Below are 18,204 nucleotides of genomic sequence, written 5' to 3'. Positions count from 1 at the left end.
TATATATATATATATATATATATATATATATGATATACATTATACATATTTATATACGTGTTGTGTTGTGCTTACCAATTGTTATTGTAATGTAGATTCTGCTACGTCTCCCGTGCAATTTGTTTTTGTTGGCAATATATTTTAGTGTCCTTTCACCACCCCGCCATGTTCAGGTTTAGTCCTTTGATGTCATTTTATCTATCTATCTATCAATCGATGTGACGTACAAGTGGTGGGAAACTTAAGGTTTTATCCTCTTCATAGAGTGATCGTATATTTCGATCAAACGGACGGTCGGCTCGGTCTGCATAAGTGCCAAGGCCCCGTTGTTCGCTACAATATATATATATATATATATAGAGAGAGAGAGAGAGAGAGAGAGAGACAGACAGACAGACAAACGGAGAGAGAGAGAGAGTAAGAGAGGCAGACAGACAGACGGAGAGAAAGAGTCAGAACAGTGTAGAAAGTGGAGTGAGAAAAAGATGAGAGGGGGTCGGAGATCGTTACTCAATTGCTACGGAAAAGGGAAACAGATTTCGTGTGAGTGTGTGTGTGTGTGTGAGTGTGTGTGTGTGTGTGTGTGTGTGTGTGTGTGTGTGTGTGTGTATGTGTGTGTCAAGTGGTCTCTAAATTGGTTTTTTGTAAGCCACGTCACTCAGGTACCATCAAGAGAGGCAAGTTAAAACTATTCTGTAATATTAACAAGCTGTTGCACCTAAATAAGAAACGAATCTATTCATATGCCCACCGCAGTGAAATCATCTGAAAGACGCAAGGATAAACTGTCACGTAAAATCATGGTGAGTTAGGTGAAATCAATATTGACTTACACTTCCATACTGACAGTGACAATAGCAGAGGGAATTGGACAATGAAACCTGTTCTTTACTCTGACGGCGCCCTTGCATTTAAAAAACGACCTTGCCATTTATCAATCACACGTTCACTGTAAAACTAGTGATGCGCAGCTCGAATGATGTCACAAACGTGAGCGATTGGATGTTTGATACCTGTACCAGTGAAATCTACGACTGGATTTCAACAAAAAGTATACTGGAAGGAACACACCTCTTACTGTTCAAGCCCAGATGTCATTATTCTTAGCACCTTGCTTCTTTGAACCTGTTGCTGAAGGACAATCACAATCCAAGAAGTTGGTCTGATATTCGAAGACTGATGCCTTAGTCGTCATATATTGTTTATTGGAAGAATGTATTATATAAAATGTCCTTGATGTAACAAGAAGATTAATTGATTGTGCCTTGAAGTGAAAAATCAGGACTAAGGACTGACATCTCGCGTTTTCTCTGACACGTGTAACTTTTGTTGGTATTTGGGACAGACGGCATTTTGAATGGAGGGAACGGAAACAATTTGAAGAGTCTCCGTCAGGCAAATTGCTACCTCGAAGACGCCTCCCTAAAGTGGAGATCGTGTTTGATGATGTGATCAGATTTGAGGTGCGGGTTATAAATTCATCTTGAACTCGGTAGTCTGAAGTGTATCTCTTTTCATCATGGAGGCGTGGGAGAAAAAGGCTGCAGAGGAGGAGGAAAGCTTCTTCAAGATCCTCCACTCTCGCTTGCAGAACTCGTCCGCTCATGGTCTGCCCAACATCCAACGCGCCTCGAGACCAGCGGTAAAGCTAGCATGGCTGGCCCTCTTCCTCACCGGTATCGGAGTGATTATGTGGCAGGTGGTAGCCCTCTTTCAGGAGTACTTCGAGTACAACTACGTGGTCAGTCTGGAGGTCAAGTTCAATCGCTCGCAGGAGTTTCCCGCCATTACAATCTGCAACATGAACCCCGTGATGAAGACCAAACTGGAGAAGATGGACGATTCGTTTCGCGAGCTCTTTGACGTCAACTTCGAACCTCCGCGGGCCAACTCGGCCATGGACATGGGAGGCTTTGCGGTAGGTGGTATGTCCAACCAAAACCAAGAGAACGCTGGAATGGCAGGTGGACAAGAACCACAGTCAGGTAGTCACATTCTAACATTCTCATCATCCTGTATAGAATCAAAACTTGTCATCCACGCATTCTTATATGCATAGATTATAACAGTCCAGCGGCATAGCCCGATATGTCAGACCAATTGTGACTCTGCATCACAAAACCAACAAAAATTCGCCAGACATTGATTTTTAGTAATGAGCAGATTCTGAAAGAACAGACTTTTAAGCTTAAAAATGATGTATAGCTCAATTCAATGGACTCTCCTAGCCTATCCTCAGGATGATCCTAATATTGGAAAGAGAGCACACACTCTGGAAAGTGTGAACTGAGAAAAGAGGCTCTGAAGTACAGGGTCTATGCAAGCGCTTAATCTTTACCAATCGAGCTAGCTGTGCGATGAATGGAACAAAAAACCCAACAATAACAACAGGATGTTACCCACCATAGCAACGACAATGAAGGGATTATCAGATTAAGCTGAAATTGAGCGTGCTTGATTAATACATACTGTACTACCAACTTTGAAAGCAGGAACATCATTCTTTTCAAAGTTATTGCAGTAGAAAGTGAAAAGTATGGGCATGGTTTTAAGAAATGAAAAGAGGACCCTATGAGAAAGACCTAATCACACTATTCTATCACAGAGTGTTCGAGATGAAAAAAACAACAACAAAACGCTAGAAACATAATTTCCTGTTGGTTTTATGATCCCAAATTTTTTATAGTGTAGAAAAAGACTTGCTCTTTCACAAATCACGAAAAACTCAAGATTGGCAGGGTTGACCCATTTCAACTATTTTCAGTACTAACACAAAATAAGTGCGTGCGACTTTTTGTTGGTTTTGTGATGCACGGTCACATTGTACACCGATATACTGTATTTTAATTAAGAAGAATTGGATAATGAAACCTTTAGAATTATGATGTCTTTCCTCGTTGCCATGGCAACTTTTTTTTTGTGCAAAAAAAAAGAAACATATTTCCAGTTATGCTATACTACAATTTTAGAAAGTACCATGTATTATGAGAAATATGTGCTATTTTCTTAGGTAAATCATTACCATGGCAACGTGGAAGTCGTCAGAGAATGACTAGATTTTTGATTTGCACTTAAATGGGTAATTCTGAATCTATATATTGAGTAAATTTATTACATTTTGGTGTTATTTAGTTGGAAATATGTATATTTCACAAAAAAAAAATGTTATCATGGCAACGGGAGAAGACATCAGGGAGTAGCCAGGATTTCCATTGCAATTTGAAAAATAGCGAAAAGTGCTTTTGCACAAATTTGAACAGTTGTTTCACTATGCCGGTGGACAATAACCATTCAGTAGCGGTTTTCCGTTAAACTTTGACAGTGTGGTTGCTGTTCAGGGCTGATGTACAAAAGCATTTTTTTTTTTTAATCTGTCAAGTTTTGTTTTGAGTTAATCTGCTGACCTTGCAAATATGAATCCAGTTAGTGTAATACATACTCCGCTCCTATAGTGGAGCAAGATGTAAGTACAGTAGGTGAGGACTTTATAGCTACAAACAGGAGAAAACAATCAGCCTCAACGAAGAATTTCATTCTTTGCTAGGAGGTATTTTTTCACGTTGTTTACGAAATTGTTTCTTTGCACTTCGTGGATATAATCGGTTGGGAGATGTACCTTTTTTGCGCCTGATATTCAACGTTGTCAGTTCGACAAATTCCAGTCAGCTCTGAATGAAGCAAAACCTGACACTCAGGGGGCTTTGCATTATTTCTGATGCTTTGCACATCAGTTGGGAAAAGTGGTATGAAATATTTCAAATCTTAACTAATTATCATTGCACTTTTGATGCATTATTTTTAGACTGTATAGTGCATTTGCTATTGATTGATTAAAAGGTCTTTATTAGAAAATCTGAGCAGGCGACTAAAAGTCGAATTACACAGATATACCAATTATGCATTAATATGAACAGAATAATGTCATAACCATAAGTACAAAAATAAATCACATTCAAATATACTGTATATACAATTAATACAAATTTAACTCTACGAATGACAATGTATTACACTAAATTCAGACAGAAAATGCTGGCAATACATTGCTATTTCCGTAGTATGCAATGTCATCTGCTACATTTATATGTGCTATATGATTAGGGACAATTGTAATGAGGAATTGACAAACTTTCTGTATTGATCCGTATATTCCATGCTCCTAACAGACATAGTATCCATTTCCGACTGTACTTCGAGAAAGAGACATAACATTATACTAGATAGTAAACCACCAAAGCTTTACCACAGAAACATTCTGTGAGGTTCCTTTCGACTATCTCCGTAGGTGCAGTGCTCAAAATTCATGTCTGGCCACCAAAATTCAAAAAATAATTCAAAAAAGGCTATCTTTTGGCGACCCGATTTGGCATTTTAGATTAAAAAATGTTTCAGCCTATTTCGGACCACGAAAAATTCAAGATTTTTACATTATTTCCGTTGTATGCATTATCACTAACTACATTGAAATGTACTATGTTATTCGAGCATAATAAGGAATTAACAATTTCTGTATTGATTCGTATATTCCACGTTCCTTGCAGACGCTGTATCCATTTGTAACCGTATTTTTTTTGGGAAAAAACATATAGCTATATAGAACTATAAAACCAGCAAAAAATTTGCACAAGAGAAACATTCTGTGAAGTTCGTTATGACTATTATTGTCGGCATGGGTTACTTTGATAAAACTGTTCTATAAGAAACAATAAAGCTGAACAGTAAATTCCATCTCAACTTGTGCCAGGCGGAATGCCTTCTGCACAATCTACCACACGACCACCAATGGAAGGGAAGAACGACCCGAGAGCCACTACCATGACTACTACCGGTTCTCCAGTTGGTCCCCAGCCCCGTGGGACCCCGGGGTTTTCTGATCGTACGACTGACACGGCAGGAGGGATAGCACCCACCACGACTTCATCCAAACTATCAAGGACTTCGTCGGGGGACACTGAGAGGACCACTGACCCCCTTGCGACGGGAAATATGAGCACCAGCAGTGTACGTACACTTCATCAAAGTCCACCTCTAGAGGTGGTCAGAACAGGATGCAATCTTACTCCTATGTAGGACTACCTAGTCCAACAAATTAGGCCAACTACTTCTTTCCCAATTGAAAACAAAAAACAAAAATACAAACTCATTTCCATATGACTATTAACTAAGATGGAAAATATCATGGTCAACGAATGTTACTCTTCTGTAATTATTGTTTTTGAGTTTGCAATTATTGTTTATTTTCTTTTTATTGTTCTTGTTCCTGACACAAACTTAATGTATCACACTTTACTTAATGATAAACGATATTATGCAGGGTCCTATACAGACCAGTTGTTTGGACGAGGTTTCCGTCCCAATCTGGTACCAAAAATGTAAATGAAGTGATTATACACAGACTAAAGCTTAATAAAGACAGGAGACAGTCACACAATATATAGTCATAAAAGTAGAAAATTGATAATAAAGAGCACATTAGTGGTAGCAGTGGTGATGAAGTAAAATTAATAGGAATGATAATAGAAGTAGTCGTAGTCGTAGTCGTAGTATCAGTAGCAGTAGTAGTAGTAGTAGTAGTTGTTGTTGTTGTAGCCGTGGTAATAGTATCGTAGCAGTTGTTATAGAAGTAGTAGTGGTAGTATAAAACCTAGTAGTAGTGGTAGTAGTAGCAGTAGTAGTAGCAGCAGTATTAAACCTAGTAGTAGTAGAAGTACTGAGGGTAGTAGTAGTAGTAGTAGTAGTAGTAGTAGTAGTAGCAGTGGTAGTAGTAGAAGTAGTAAGAGTAGTAGTAGTAGTAAAGTAGTAGTAGTAAGCATAGTAGTAGTGGTAGTAGTAGTGGTATAGAAGTAAGCCTAGTAGTCAATAGTGGTATTAGTAGTCGTAGTAGAAGTAGTAGTAGTTGCCATTGCCATCGTTGATTTTGTTATTGCATGATAAGTTTTAGCAGTGTCTCACAATTATTCCAATTTTGGTTGTAATATTTGCAAACCTGTTCTGTAGCTGCTTGTACTTCGATGTATTGATATCATTCATTTCAGAGCGTGGAGTCCTGGAAGGACCGGGAAAAGGGTGACTTCTTCCGTAAGCGGGGCTCTGAATATCTACAGAGGCGCCGCCTGATGGTGAAACTGGCCAACCAAACCATGGAGGATCGCATCCAGCTGGGCCACACCCTGGAAGACATGCTCCTTTCGTGCTCCTGGAGGGGTTTCCAGTGCTCCCCAGAGTGAGTTGTTACATGACCCCACCCCCGTCGTCTTTAACATTCCCATCGTCAACATGCTCACATCAAGAAGATGAGCCTCTTGCATAATGTTCTAGTCAATTGACATTGACGTTATTCTTATTTGTTGCACCTAGAGAAATAACTGACCCATTACCCTCTGTGTAGTTTTTAACCACAATGCTGTACAGAGTGTTCGTTATTTAGATGAAAATTTGATGTGAATGTATGTTAATTATGTTGATATATGTAATTCATGTGAGTTTGTGTAGGAATTTTGTTTGAGTTTGAAAACCCCCTTTCCCCCGTAATTCGCATCCGGATAATGGAGAGATCTGGATAAAGGGAGGCCGGACAGTGCCGGATAGGAGAAGTCGGACTGTACGTGGTATATACATGTCATATTCTGTTTATTAGAGGAACGAAATCTTGGTTGATGTTCAAAGAATAAAGTCACAGTTTTACCATTTTTATCTAAGATTCTATGATTTCCTCATCAATATATCCAACAATTCTATTTCTTTATTTCATTGATTTCCTAAATATTCAATGAATTACCATTTGGGAAAATTCCAACCTCACACCAATTACAACTCGCTGTTTTGTGATGCTTGCCTAATACATGAAATACGCGTTGACTAAAATGAATAGATATCTACCCACCTGTTATAAAGTGAAGAATGTGTTGGTTAAAATATTTTGACGTAATTTCACCCGTTATTTGAACTATGAAGGAACTTCACGCACATCTTCGATCCTCAATTTGGCAACTGCTACACCTTCAACTCGGGCAATGACAGTGCAGTGCTAACCACCAACCGCCCAGGACCAAACTATGGTAAGAACAACAGTCCGAAGTCTTTACACCGGAGCTGATTGGACGAATGTAGATAAAGGATTATTACGAGACGAATATACCAAACATGAGTAGCTGCTATCCTCATAAAAACAATAGGGTACTGGGAATACATAGGACTCTAAAAAAAAAAAAAAATCACAACAAACAGTATACCGATATTGCAACTCTGACTACTGCTGTTTAATCATGATCTGATGCACTTGCGTGATACCATCAATCATTACAGAAAAGAAGCATCAGCAAACATTTTAGCTTACTATCGCCAATCAATTAAACAGCGGAACAGAGAACCAAGGTTTTGTTGTTGTAAGGACGAAGGTTAGAGAGAAAAACCTGTCAGGATAATCAAAGTGATGAATTTGTAAAGGAGTCCGTCATTGCCAGGAAGTATGAAAAAAGCCATCTAGTTGAATATTGTACACAAAGGCTGACGTATGTCATGTAATGGCATTTGAAATGAAGGGCATTTGAAATCAGACACAAACTGTCTCAAAACTCACGAAAGAGACATGGCAATTTCTTATCCTTTTTAAACTCCAGGAGTATACTTCACTCATTTATTTTTAACATGCTGACGTGATTTGATTTTATATAACCGCTGAGTTTCGTGCTCCCCCTCCCCTTTTAAGCTAGCTCACTTTCAATGTGTTTATCCATATTTCGTCAGAACGCATTACGTAAATTGAAAATATTCGTAAATTTCAAAAGAAACAGGAATTGTTCGTCCTCACCAATGTCTCCCCATATTGCCTATCAACTCTTTGTGTGTATACCTCTACTGTCATCAAAATGGAAACGTGAAACAATAAAGTGTGTAAACAGTTTGCTGCCTGAACGATCAAAGATAGTTCTGGGTGATGGTGATGGATGCTGATAATTGCTAATGGCTCCCCAACGACATTTAGAGGTTCCTACCTGCCATCGCGTCTCCCCTGGTGCCACCAGTCTCCATTATCTTTGCCCTTATTTAATAAATTATTGCCTACCATGTTCATGTTGTGGGCCATCTAACTCAGAATTGGGCAGTGCTATCGACCGACTACAATACACAGATATTTGGTGATTTTACTATTTTTTATGATTTTTTAAATTTTTTTTTTTACTAATTGAGATCACAAATCTTTAGCAACATCACTATCTCCACATACACACACACACACGCGCGCGCGAGCGCACACACACACACACTCACACACACACACTCATACACTATAGTATTGCAACATTCTGCTGAGGTGAAATCAGATTGAGTCCTTACGTTTTTATAACATTGCTGACTTACTACCACACACACGACTTTAAAAATCAGTTGCCTCAATGTGAAAACATGGCATACTCTGTTACCGATACAGGTCTTTCCTTAGAGCTGTATGCCCAGCAGATGGAGTATATGGACGAGCTGACAGAAGTTGCGGGATTCCGCCTGGTCATCCACCATCCCGTCACCATGCCATTTCCAAGCGATGACGGCGTCTTTGTTTCGCCTGGCCTGGCTACCGCCATTGGTGTGCGAGTGGTGAGATCGCGCCATCTACGTTCACTCCTTGTCGCACGTTCTTTCTGTGCCAATTTTTGATTCAACCGATTTGACGCAGAGTAAAAGTCGATTAGATTCGGAATCTTCTCTGATTATGCATCATCTAATTGATTCTTTTTACTCGAGGAAAGATGCAAGATTGACTATGTGACTCACCCTGATGAGGAGTACAGAAAACAAAAGTAAACAAAACAAATCGAAACAACCTTATAGCAACATTGGCGAATTGTTTTCGTGGCCCTATTACTACGTTGTAACAGTATGCTCAGCTTTCTCGCACGCTCTCTGACCGCGTAGTGATTTTTTTTTTATTTTTTTTTTTTTACTCTAATACACAAATTTTGCTTCTGTTTATCTTTGGCTATTTTTGTCATTACTTTGTGTGCGCGTGTTTATGTGTGTCTTTAGCTGGAGCTGGACCGCCTACCACACCCGTACGGCGAATGCAAAGAGGATGTTCTGACAGGTATTGAACGGAACATCTACTACCAGCACTACGGCGTGAAATACAGCATGCAGGTGAGCGAAAATGGGGTTATATAGGTGGTCCCCAAACAATAGTACGCGCCAAAATGGTGTACTATGTTGTCTAAACTCTGGTTTGTTTGTTTGTTTTGTTTTGTTTTGTTTTGTTTGTTGTTGTTTTTTTTTTTGGGGGGGGGGGAAGGGTCTTAATTTATCTTTTATGTCTGACTGTCTTCTACCTTATGCGGTTGTAATGAGTGAAAGATAATGATACCTTTGCTTATGAGGTTTAAGCGTTCACTCTTCCACAGATAATCAGCTTTAGAAGATGTCAATATTTTGCCACCGCCACAATTGGCGCTCTGGTAAACGGTAACACAGCTTAAGCGGGACTGCCTCCCGACAACATTTCGAAACACACTATTTTGACGGGAAAAGGCATTAGCTAAACGAGACAAACAGTTCGTTATCATAAATTCCCTTAAAAATGTATAAAATCTGCCTGTAAAAGTTGGTCATGTGGCTGAGGTTGATGGAAATACACTTTTAGTTTCCCTTGTGAGTATCAATCCCGCCTCCCGACAACATTTCGAAACACACTATTTTGACGGGAAAAGGCATTAGCTAAACGAGACAAACAGTTCGTTATCATAAATTCCCTAAAAAATGTATAAAATCTGCCTGTAAAAGTTGGTCATGTGGCTGAGGTTGATGGAAATACACTTTTAGTTTCCCTTGTGAGTATCAATCCCGCATACCGACTTATCAAAACTGCTATGTAGGAGGTATTTCTTTGAAATATTCATACCGGTAGTTAATGAAGTTGTTATCCATGATGTAATGTGCGTGCTCATGTATAATTATACAAAGGATTCAATTCAAGATGCCCTTCAGTCGGCAGAGTTGCCTGATTGGGGCAGTTATGGTCCTCTTGTATGAAGCTGCATAGATGGTATAGTATAGCAACTATCATTATCATGTTTCGTACGAGATGCCTTTGAGATTCAAGTTAAGCCCACTGTAAGTGAGGTCTGTTCTCTATCTTGTTGTTGTCTCCCCCGTGAGTAGACATGTGAACAGAGCTGTTACCAGCGCCGAGTCATGGCGAACTGTGGCTGTGCGGACCCGACGTTCCCTCTCCCACTCGATGGCAATACCACATACTACCCATGCGACATCGACAATGATGAAGGTTGCATAGTTTCTTTCTATAGTCAGTTGAGAGGTTGAATATTGAATGTTATAATGCCCGTTTTCTGATTAACCATACAGGTCCATAATGATAAACAAATCGGTCGATGGTTATGCATTGACACTGAATAATGATAATAGCTTTATGGTTAGATGAAGCGCCGAATGAGATTTGCGCTAATCTTTGTTACAAGCTATAGGCGAAGAAATCCAAGATATTTTTGCTTAGATATCTAATAGTCTAGAAAAGATTGATTTCAGTGTTACATGAGACATATGTATTGACATCCCCTTTTGAGGCATAAGAAAGGGTAGTCGATGACAAAGAACGATTATTTTTCTAACTAAGGAAGAACGTAGTTTTATTGTTAAGCATTTTATATATCAATCTTATTTCTGCCAAGCAACATTATGTTGAGAAAATAAACCCGATACCCCTCAACTGATTACTGATAAGTTTATGTCCTATATAACCTCCAATATGGTCTTTTGAAACAAGTATGATGTTTTGATATCTTGTAGTATGGCCTATTTTCTTTCCTTTTTTCGTAAAGCTTCAGTATAAATTAATACTTTTTCTTTTTGCAGAGACTAAGTGTCTTCAACATATGGAAAGGAAGTATGAAGAAGACGAACTAGATTGTGAATGCCAAAATGCTTGCAAGTAAGATATTCGATTGGTTTCTCTTATCGTTGCCGTTAACATTGATAGCGAGCTTTAGATCTGCGACGCGAACGTAAGACGACGGTTGCGTTGACCGTTCTCCTCTCTCTCCCTGCGTCGTGTTGCAAAGAAGCATTAAATTTCGCGGAGGTGCAGCCTATGAAAAGTAAAATAGCGCCCCTATTTGTCGTTCGTGACGTGTGAAATTCGTCCTAAAACAGCTAGCTGACGTCATAATGGCATCAAGTAGCTCTCTGCATCGTGAATTTGACCGGACGCTAAAATAACCCAGAACCGTCGTGAAACCTTAGACAAAGCAAGATTGATTTTGATGAGGTCTTCCGCATGCGCAGAACAGTTTTTTTTCTCTCCTCGTTGCAGATCTTCAGCTCCCATTATTGTTTGTGTGTGACGGATTTTCGTATGAGAAACACACAGATCATATAGCTTTTGAGCAGATTTTAGGGTGAAATGTTATGATTCTCTACTCCATTTGGTGACTAGTGTTCTATACACATGAACTTCAAATGTGGATATTTGTCAGTGTGTGATGTTGCTTGTCCTTTGTTATACAAATTATTACTTTCTTAAAAAAAAAAAAACCAAACAAACAAACCCAAACAAACCTCACTTTTGTCGGTTCTGCTTTGATACTTAATTACTTAATCAATACTGTATTGGTCCAAATAAAGTTGTTACATCATTGCAACATAGCTAATATTATATTAACTGAAGATTGTCCATTCATGTCTATACTTTTTTTTTCTCTCTTTCATGTGTCCACATTTCACGTTCAGTGAGATCTCATACCTACCGACAATCAGTTCATCCATTTGGCCTTCTGATGGCTATGAGGTAACAGTCAAACATATCTTTCTGCTTTAAATATTCAGATGACGTTCGTTGGTAGGGCATACTTAGCCTTGCTTTATGTGGATTACAAAATATTTGAATGCATTTTTTTTTTAATGAACATGGTTGTGGGTGTTTGTGTCTGGGTTGTGTTGTCTTTTCGTCATCAGATGACGTTCCTTGGTACTCAGCCCTGCTTTTTTGTGGATTACAAGACATCCACGTTTCTTATCTTTTCTTTTTCTTTTTTTCATTTTTTTTGATGAACGTGGTTGTAGGTGTTTGTGTCTGGGATGTGATGTCTTTGTATTAGGTTGGCTTTTCGTTGATGGTGGCGTACATTAGTGTCTGTTTGTTTAGATGTTGTTCGTGGTTGTGTATGTTGTTTGTTTTTTGTGTGACAATTTGTGTTTTTGTGGATTCAAGGCATTCATTTTTTGGTGGTTTTTGTGTGTATTTGTGACTTTGTTTGGATGTTGTACGTGTTTGTGTATGTAATTGTTTGTCGTGTTTTGTGGGGATTGCAAGGCATGGATTTTTGTGTTTTTGTGGGTGTTTGTATAATACGTATTCAATGTGATTATGGGTGTGTGTGTGTCGAGGTTGTGATGTGTTGTGTTAGGTTGACGTGTCACAAACAGTGGCGTAGTGTTGTGTATATAATTCTGTTGTGTGTGTGTCTTCGTTGCCGCGTATAGTGATCGTCTTGGGTGGGCAAAGCCAGGTCTTTTGTGTTCGTGTGGATGTTTGTGTATGTATATGAATGTGTGCGGGGTGTTTGGGGTTGTTGGGTATTGGTGTAGTGTGTCGGTGTTTGTGTAATGCTATCAACGTTTACGGGGTGTTTGGGGTTGTTGGGTATGAGTGCAGTGTGAGGGTATTCGTGTAATACAGTGGGTGTGGTGTTGGTGTTTGGGGTTGTTTGGGTATGGGTGTGGGTGTTGTGGTGTGGTTGCTTGTGTGTCTGTCGTGTTGTTTGTTCGTTGAGGGGCCTCGCCAGCACGTCCACTCATTGCGACTGCCAGGGAAATTTCCGCCCAACCATCCGGTGGTTGCGTTTCTTTTATAGACTCCTAGATGTTCCGCATGAATGAGTGCGGTGTAGCTAGTCTTTTTCGTCCAGTCACTTTTGTAATATCTAAAGGAGAAACCTCACAGAGACAATCCACTACTTTGAAATCTTTGAAACGACTGTCAGCAAGAGACTAGCTCCTATACGCACTAAAATGTCAACCGGCTATACGACAAAATATCAGATCTAACGTGTCTCAAGTGTCATTTACAAATAAGAATAAAAGGGGCTAAGATGGTGAGATAAGGAAAGTTGTTTAATACTAGCTTAGGACCACCAACAAAGACTGACATGTAAATAACTAGGTACACCAAAACATATCTACAAAATAACATTTTATCTCGCAACAACAAATTCAGCGCATGGGACTACTGCGACATAGCAAAGCTTACTACCAGCTGAAAGTGAAACTTTCCTTGATCTAGGCCCTTACAGGCTTGTCTTAAGGGCATTGTGTGCACTAAGTTAACAAATTGTAGATTTCCTTCAAAAGCACCTGTATGAAATGACAACTTTTGGTACAGGGCCTCCTTATGAGTAAAAAGTACACAACGTAGCATAAGGACTCACCTTAGGCCTTCAGGCCTTCTTCCTTTATGTCTGGACGTGATGTTGATGACAGCGATGTCCCTTCTTCCTTTATGTCTGGACGTGATGTTGATGACAGCGATGTTCCTTCTTCCTTTATGTCTGGACGTGATGTTGATGACAGCGATTTCCCTTCTTCCTTTATGTCTGGACGTGATGTTGATGACAGCGATGTCCCTTCTTCCTTTATGTCTGGACGTGATGTTGATGACAGCGATGTCCGGTCAACATTCTGAAGAATCTGAAGATTCAGTCCCAATAGGGTCTATCAGCGTCAATCTGGCACTTCGTGAAGCACTTGAGATGATAGAGCCAAAAAAGTTCAGCTGACCGTTCGTGAAATGTCTTGTTCATATTTTGGAACATTTACCCATGACGACATGACTGTAGAGCCAGCCGTTAGTTCGTCAAATCTAGTTGGAAGAGGAGCTAATTTTATTCGCACAAAGAGCACTTTTTACTTTTTATAGTGTATATTACATCAATTGCAACAACAACAAAAAAGCATCAAACAATGCAGCGTGGCACACTAGTTTCAGCACTGCACAAAGTACGAAAATACTCTTTCCAGAGGTCAGTACTTCACCCGGAAGAAGAAGAAGAAGAAGAAGAAGAAGAAGAAGAAGAAGACAAAAACCAGGGTGTTTAGTGGAACAATGTTGAAATCTATTACGTAATCATGTACAATCAAGCCCGGGAAATTTGTCAGGTTAAAGAGCCGAATGAATAATACGTCAGATAGTAAGTTGGACGAATTATAGTAGAATGGGGCATCTTATAGGCCTTGATCGACGGGGGTTTTGCATTATCTTCGCTTTTCTGTCGCCTTTCATTTACTGCAAACAATGATGTATCACCTATGTAAAGAATTGAACGCGTGACTTGACAACACTGAAAGCATTCTCTTCCTCAACTGGGCAAAATCATTATACTGATGAGGCATTCTGTAGGGATTCAGTAAGCATTTTGTTGTTGACTGTCAGTGCTGGGTGCATGGGCTTTGAATATCCACGTCCGACCTTTAAGCATGGTGCCACTAGCTCTATGCTTAAAGTAAGTAAGGCCAAGCTGGCCGTAGATCGTCAGAACAGCTTATCGTCTGAAACACTGGCATTGGTCTTGGTATTGATTAGTGCATGGAGCTACAACACACATAGTAGCTCCATGATCAGTGCATGTCTTGTGAATGAAAGCAAAGCAAGTTAACCGATCACGTGTCAGCCAACCTAACTCTTCTATAAAATATGTGACATTAGTAAATACAACAAACTATTGAACCCTCATCCTATTCCACTGAAGGCCTATGCTGTACCAGGGATACGGAAATTAATCAGAAAACAAATTCATGAAAGATAGGCACCATGATCTTGCTGAGATTATTTCATTTGTAGTAAATGAGGGGAATTTCTAATCGATCAGAGCGAGTTAACCTTCCGTTATGTTATATACTTAATCATTCGTTGACTGTGTTAAATACCATCGTTATCGTTATTATTATCATCGCATTAATATCACTGTAGTACTGCATTGTCATATTTGTCCAATTATATGTGTAAAGATTCATCAATTTGTCGAAAGTGTCAATATCTTTCATGTTTGTTTCAATCTAGGTAGTACAAGAAAACTGCAATTTGTGTGCTTGACGTCCTTCGAAGTTTTGTTGATGTTTTTTTGACCTAATAAGAATCAGATGGGAATCACTCGTCCTCTTTCATAACTCAGCTAACGCACTTTGCATACTATAGTAATTCTTGGAAGTATAACGTGGTTATTGGCTCCCCTCGTCTCGCAGAAAAAGCTTACCCAAAGAATGAGGACCTCACACGAGGAGATGAATCAACAGATGAAAGGTCCAACTCCATCGGAATGGACCAGGTATACATGTGACTGATCATTCGTTAACTTCTACCAGCATCAGTGATTTCTTTTTCTGCGTATTGTTGATATACTGAGTATATGGAAAACCTTCCAAGTCCACTTAGATACGAGGAAATTATGAATTCTAATAACTACAATTGTGTGAGTCTGTAAAGATGGTCAACAAGGAATCTCAGCATCACCTGGCAACCAAAATCAAATTCAAGTATCAAATACTAAAGATAAGTGTATATATGGCCCAGCGGGTCATCCAGCTGTCTAGGAAAGTGAAGAACAGGTATATAATATCGTCGATTAGAGACATTTTGTATGACGTCAGTAACACGCCCTTCTCACTCTCTGTAACTAGAGATTTCACTCATCATAACACAAATGTATCAACGCGACGTTTATCAACAACTAAGTCAAAAGAATATAAACAAGTAAATATAGGCATATGAATAGGCCTATATGAATTAAAGATATTCGTATATACGCTTAACAAACTTTTCAACCATTACGCATAATTAGTTTACTGAATAACCATTACGGGAGTGGAATTGCAGTCCCAATATTCGTCAGTGTAGATGATTATGTCAGATCGCAGTCTTAACGGTTCTATTCCTTTTTACCATCTTATTGAAACCAAGGGGTTGAATGTTCGTCTAATGAAAAAAAAAAGATGTATAACTCTAATCAGCAGTTTTGCTTTTTGTAAAAGGAAAACAAACAATCAAGCATCCAAAAATATATGATACAGACCGGAACTGAAAACTTAGTTTATTCTATGAATTATTTCCTTCACTTGATTAGAGTTGAATACCTTATTGTTTTGAATTCAATAACAAGGTGATTATATATATATATATATATATATATATATATATATATATATATATATATATATATATATATGTATAATAACTTATTGTGAATTGAGACGTTCCATTATTCATTTTGCAGAAGTAATATGGCGAAGGTTGAGGTTTACTTTGAAGAATTCAACTACGAGTATATCAAACAAGATCCAGCGTACACGGTAAGTCTCTGTTTCATTTCTCTCTCTTTTAAAATGAGAATATAGTATAGTATCGATAAGGTTATTTTGGCGCTATTTCGATAGCAGCATTGAAGCTATTGTGTGTTTGTCACTGGTTTCGTCGAATTGTGAGTAAGGACGTCGAGGGCTATAACAAGAAAAAAATCATGATAATGTGAATTTGCCTTGCTGCAAAAAAATTCAGACAGAAAGTATAAAGGGAACAAGGATTAGGTTGTGTTGTCACCTCAAGAGACGAGAATAAATATACAAACACGTTGGAAATAAGGTGGAGAGGACAATAGCAGAAAGGGAATTTTGAAGATGAAAAATACTTAAATGAAACGTGTCTCTTTTAAATGCAAACTGTCTACTTCTGTCTTGGCGCCTGCCGTTATGTGTGTCTGTTTGTCTCATTGGTTATCATTTGGCCGTTTCTTATTCTGCTATATCTCTCTCTTCCCTTGATTGATCGTCAGATGCATTAGTGTATGTGTATTTGATGTTAACATGCTAACCTGCACGTCAGCTTTAGAGAAAAGAAACAAAACGACACCGAAACGAAATTCGAACCATTTTCTTTTAATCACTCGATGGATTATTCCATTCGCATTGCAGTCTAATGTGGTTTAGTAACCCTATAAGTGTATCTGAGAAGCATTTGCGATACCGCCGAGTATTATTGTCTTCTCCCCTTTATTTTGGCCCCAAGTTTTATCCGTGCTTCTCATCTTTGTCTTCACACTCGATTTCTAACAGGTTTAATGGGATCTACGTTTAGTAGTAGGTCCCGTCGTATTTCTCTAGCATCACTTAGATTCAGATTTCGATAAATTGATCACCATGTTCTATGTTAGTGATATCATATTGTACAGCCAACCCTGTTTTCATATACCATCTTATTCTGTCACACTTTATGTTATTTCTTATTGAAAAATATGAAAGTAAATCGAACTGAATTATGCCTCGACACCTGAAATGCTCACATGAACATTATTCGTTTGAATTTAGTCTTGGGATAAATTTGTTTGAAATCTAGATTCCAGATTTGCTGAGTGCTATGGGTGGTCAGCTCGGCCTGTGGCTTGGTCTCTCGGTCGTCACCATGTTCGAGATCTTCGAGGGTCTGTGGTCAATGATGGCGTTCCTTCTCCGAGGACGGAACCGAACCTCGCCAGTCACGACTCTTCCCGCCGGTAAAAAGCCGGGCCCAAACAATTCGACCTCTCCTCACTCGACGCGAACGCCACCCCCACCATACGTATCGAGCCTCCCCTCGAGGAATTCGAATGGTTTGAAATATTGCCGATAGTCCTATTCGTAAAGATAGATTTTCCTTACACACACGCGTTTGTGTTTAAGTGTGTTTTTGTATATGTATACATAACAATATTACGAACATAGTATATTCATCATATCTCTAAATCATATGATAGTTTCTACACAAACATGTTTGTACTTAGGGCGCGGCATAAAAAAAACAAAAACAAAAACAGAGGAAGAGAACTCCTTCTTCAGGATGAAATGTACAAAAAAAAAAACATAAGATGAGTTGAAATCTTACAATATATACATGAAAACGTTGTTTATTGCACACATACAAGGAACAGACTAGACATCACACAAGAAGAAAGTAAAACACATTTTACCACAATGTTTCTCTGATTGAAAATTTTTTGCCACAGTTTAGTTTGGACACCAAGGATATTTGCTATCTTAAAAAAAAAGAGATTAAAAATAAGCAATTTGCTACCAAAACGATTTCACCATAAAGCTACCGTTTACAATAAATTTATGCCTAGTAATCGAATCGATAAAGGCGAGTTGAAAATTCGTAATGTGATAAAGTAAAGTTAACCT

The 18,204-nt window shown here is 38.8% G+C and overlaps 1 protein-coding gene across 1 annotated transcript; it reads left to right on the top strand.

The window, feature by feature from the left end:
- Window positions 1-1,519: 1,519 nt before the first annotated feature.
- LOC140231250 (epithelial sodium channel subunit beta-like) lies at window positions 1,520-17,656 on the top strand. Its single transcript, XM_072311397.1, has 12 exons — window positions 1,520-1,985; window positions 4,745-5,001; window positions 6,030-6,223; window positions 6,955-7,058; window positions 8,432-8,595; window positions 9,025-9,135; window positions 10,150-10,273; window positions 10,861-10,936; window positions 11,734-11,791; window positions 15,241-15,323; window positions 16,269-16,344; window positions 17,384-17,656. Exons 1-12 carry the CDS (start codon window positions 1,520-1,522, stop codon window positions 17,654-17,656), a joined length of 1,986 nt encoding a protein of 661 aa, XP_072167498.1.
- Window positions 17,657-18,204: the final 548 nt, after the last annotated feature.

Source organism: Diadema setosum, chromosome 7 (genome assembly GCF_964275005.1).
Source record: "Diadema setosum chromosome 7, eeDiaSeto1, whole genome shotgun sequence".
NCBI classification, from domain to species: domain Eukaryota; kingdom Metazoa; phylum Echinodermata; class Echinoidea; order Diadematoida; family Diadematidae; genus Diadema; species Diadema setosum.
This window is presented reverse-complemented; position numbering and strand designations above follow the sequence as displayed.